The sequence below is a fragment of the Nannospalax galili genome, unplaced genomic scaffold (assembly GCF_000622305.1).
Source record: "Nannospalax galili isolate Female #2095 unplaced genomic scaffold, S.galili_v1.0 scaffold202, whole genome shotgun sequence".
NCBI lineage: Eukaryota > Metazoa > Chordata > Mammalia > Rodentia > Spalacidae > Nannospalax > Nannospalax galili.
The window spans coordinates 748,315-752,465 of NW_008349000.1; the positions used below are offsets into that span (position 1 = coordinate 748,315).

At 45.7% G+C, this 4,151-nt stretch overlaps 1 protein-coding gene across 1 annotated transcript; it reads right to left on the bottom strand.

Annotated features, from left to right (window-relative positions):
- Positions 1-1,950: 1,950 nt before the first annotated feature.
- Positions 1,951-3,002, bottom strand: LOC115072544. Its single transcript, XM_029569894.1, has one exon. It carries the CDS (start codon positions 2,947-2,949, stop codon positions 2,401-2,403), a length of 549 nt encoding a protein of 182 aa, XP_029425754.1. The 5' UTR covers positions 2,950-3,002; the 3' UTR covers positions 1,951-2,400.
- Between the last annotated feature and the right edge of the window lie 1,149 nt (positions 3,003-4,151).

Consider the following 4,151-nt stretch of genomic DNA (forward strand, 5'->3'; position numbering starts at 1 on the left):
TGGCTTTTCTCCTGACACTCATGTAATCCTCCTTTTGGATGTCACTTACCTGACCCAGTTCCTTTTTGAAGATGATCACTTCACTTGCCTTCTGATTCCAGACATTATAATGCAGATTAACTGTTCACAGAGAAAGTCTAGTAGCTCCCTTCCCAGGTTTATCATACAGGGTATAATCAACAGAAGAGGAAGCAGTTACGAAATGTCACAGCCTTCTTGGCATCTGGGTTCTATACCTAAGAGCGAATTTCTGCTCCTTGGTTACCTCCAGCAAGAATGTTTGGGAGCTATTCCACAACACAAAGATGTCTTGCCTACCAGCCAAAGGTAATTTTATTTTATAAATAAAATACATATTATATATTAATATGTAATTATATAATATATAAATGAAATTCTCACATATACAACTGGCAATCAGGTACTTTGGGGCATGAGGCAAAAACTGCTTCCTAAATTTTCCACATGGCACATCCTGAGCACTCTGACATTGCTCTATTCCCAACTGAGGATGGTATTTATTAAATGTCATTACACCAGCCTATCCTTTCTTTGCTTCAGTGCTTAAGAAGGGCACTCAAAATAGTCTTACCCTTCCCATCAGTGGCTTTTTGCAACTACAAATTACTTAAATGCCTGACAATAGACCTTTGATGAAAAGTTAATTGCACCAAGTAAATGTCAATAACACTGACTGCAAATCTGTATTTCTGACAAGGTAAATTCATCCTGTAGGAATCTTGTCAACAGTGAAAATGTTTAGTTGGTAGTTTTCACCACCATGCAGAGAACCAGAAAAATAAAAAGCTGATTCATTTCTAAGAGATCATAGCAGAAATGTAACTACGCGTCTAAAATGTCAGCTGGTGGCAGTTTCCCTTCTAACAGCAAACAGTAACATATGGAAATACTTACATATCCAGCAAGACAATTATGTTCTCTGTAGGCAGAAGTTTTAGACAAAACTTACTTTAAAAGAACAAGACGAACTACAAATAGAGCACCGAGTTTAAAGTTCAATATTACTAAGAGAATTTGTACTATTTGGGGGTGACAGCTGTTGGTTCCCCATAAAGATGTTGACAGTACAGTGGGCTGGATGATTTGCTTGAATGAAATGTTTTGGAAAACAAAATTGTAGTACAATTAAAATTTGCCAATTCCTCTACAAATCAAGATTTGACAAAGCATATTACAAGTTTCCATTTTTAAAAACAAAACCTAAGTCCTGAGTTCCCTTTGCTCTTATGAAAAGCAATTTGAAAGCCAGTTCTCCCCTTCATTTTAGGAGTCAAGGTTCTTCACTGTCCTTCCTACAAGGAGGTGGTTCTGTCCCGATGAGATCATATTGAGGGTATCCTCAAGGATTAAACCAAGTTTAATCAAGGCACTTTTGAATTACCAGAGCACCAAACTTCTATTGAAAGGGACAAGAGATCTTTTGCTTTCAAAATTTCTTCCTCTGCATGTGCCTTTTTCCTGGCCAAGAATTGCTTTAAAAAAAAAAAAGCATAGAAATGCCACATAAAATTAACATCGTTTATTAAAACACACACACACACACACACACACACAATCAAACAGACCAGTTTGAAAAGAACTAAGATTTACCGTTTACTTCTTCAGGGAAAACAAACATTTAAAAAAACAAGAATCTTCTACACAGACTTCAAGTTTTTATTAGTTAACCAAACTATATTTTCTCTACAAAAAAAAAAAAAAAAAGCATTTTCCTAACCGAAGCAACTCTGTTCTTAGACTTTAAACTCAAGTACCTAGGAAGCTAAACTTTCAACTCTGATCTCTGCTCCTTTACTAAAATGCAGATATAAAGAACCACATTAACATGAAAGCCTAAGGCCAACCCTCCTCTATCCCCCAAAATCACACCATCACAACGCCAGAACTATTTGATCCTTCAAAGTTAAAAGAAAAAACGAAAACACAGCACAGAGTAGAAATAATTTATTTTTGCTTTGTAGAGTAACAAAAATCTGAATAGTGCATTTAAATAAACTCAAGCTTCTCTTTCAAAGTTATAAGCAGTACGAATGGAAACCCTACATTTTAAATGAGAAACTTAAATTTACTGGTCAGATAAAAACCAGATTATAAAAGGTTAAAACATAAAAGTTTGGAATGGCAGGGTGTGCTATGCCGACCTCAACACCAGGTGTGCACGACAGGACACTCATCCACTCCGACTTACAGCTCAAGAATGAAACAAAACACTAAATCTCGCATTAGTTAGCATCATCTGGGGTGCAGAGCTGGGTCGCATCTTACACGTTTCCACTCCTTCCTTAGGAGAGCAAATCCGCAGGCTTAGTTCTTCCCAAGGTTTGAAAGGCACCGCGGACCCCGCCTCGGCCCGCGGCTCGTTCCTCCAGGAAAGGGAAGCTAACGGTTCCGGCCGGCGGGCTGTCCCCGCGCCCCGGAAAACAAAGGGGATTCCCAGCCATTGTGCTCCGCGGCGCTGAGCATCACCAGCACTAGCAAGGCAGTAGCTTGCGCAGTTATCTCCACAGCGGGCAATGTCACAACCCGACCAACAGCACAAACTACTACCTCAGCCAGGGCCATGGTGTCGGGAGCCAGCGGACCACGCGGAGCGGCGGCATCTAGGTCTCCTCTCCGCAGCCGTGCCCGCCGCGCCTTCCCCGCGCGCCCAGACCCCGCCCCGCGACCGCTGCCCACCAGCCCCGCGCTCCGAGCGGACGAAGGGCGGAGGCTCCTGCGCCAGCCGAGCCGACGCTGTGGCGGGTGTGTGGTCTCCGCGGACCGCGCCCTCCCCGGCCCCGCCTCGCCCGAGCACCCTCCCGGGATCGCCCGCGGTTCTGCGGGAGACGGAAGGAGCAGCGAGCCCCGGCGGCCCGGGCGAGCCCCGCCGGCACGCGCAGACACGCGGCCCGTCCCGTGCTCCGGCTCCAGTGCTTGCGGGCGAACCATAGGGATCCTTAAGGAGGCTGGCGCGCTGCTCCCCACGTGACCGCCCGCCACCCCGCCGCCATCTTACACCGGGGCCCCGGCGCCCCCCCCCCCCCCGCCAGCCTCGCCGCGCCTGCAGAAGCCAGCCCCGGCCCGGAATCCGGGCGCCCGGCAGCGCGGCCGACCGCAGGCCAGGCCCGTCCGCTCGGCATGGCCTCGCGGAGCCCCGGTCGCCGGCTCTGCCGCAAAGATGGCGGCCGCGGGGTGGACACGTCGTACCCCGGCAGTCGGCTGAAGTTTCCGGCACCTCCTTTCCTATCCGGCCGGGACCGCCGTCAGCGCTCCACCCCGTGGCTGGGCCACCACATTCCGCAAAAACGGGCGGGAAAGCTGTGCGCCGCCTCTAGTGCGCAGGCGCCCGGCCCGGAGAGTTTTGTCGTCTACTTTTTAGGCCTAATTTGGGAGAAGGCCAACTGCAGCGGAGCCCTATCTCCGCTTGGCCCAGAAAACTTTTTCTTTCTCATTTACATACCCACCCAGGTGTTTTTTTTTTTTTTTTTTTTTTAAGTTATTAAGACTTGCCAGATAAAATATAGAATGCCGAAACTAGAATTCCATATGAATGCGTGTTTTTTTCAAATCCCATGTTCTAAAAAGGGAGTGGGTAGGATATCTGAAATGCAAAATTACCTGTATAGCCACTATTTTACTGTATTTGGCAATCCTATTAGAAAGTTCCCTATGATCTAGACAACTCGTTACAAAAAAATAAAAGACGGACAGACATTGAAATGAAGAGCAACCAGGGACTTCAGACTTTGATCCTTTCATAGCAGCAAAATCTGTCAATAAAGCACAAAGAACACCTATAGCAAATTCCTTTTTTGATCCATTCCCCCATGCAGTACAATTTTAGGGCAACAGGTCCCGAAGCCAACAATATCACCACAAATAAATTTTTGTTTCTACTCTGCAAAGTATATGAGTGATGGGACCCAAATAATTTCTTGGAGTACAGGTTTTCAAATTCAGCAACCTGCCTATGTGTTTCATAACACAAGTATGTGTATATTCAGAATATATGTTTGGATATGCTGAAAGATTTCAACATTATGCTAATCTTAGAATTTTACGTGTTTCTGTTGTTTTTTGAGACAGAGCCTCACTATGTAGCCCTGACTGGTCTGGAAAGCAGAGAGATTCCCATGTGTGAATTGATTATC

Bases quoted from the DNA above. Each gene is read 5' to 3' on its own strand.
- LOC115072544 (XM_029569894.1), bottom strand. From the start codon at position 2,949: ATGGTTCGCCCGCAAGCACTGGAGCCGGAGCACGGGACGGGCCGCGTG.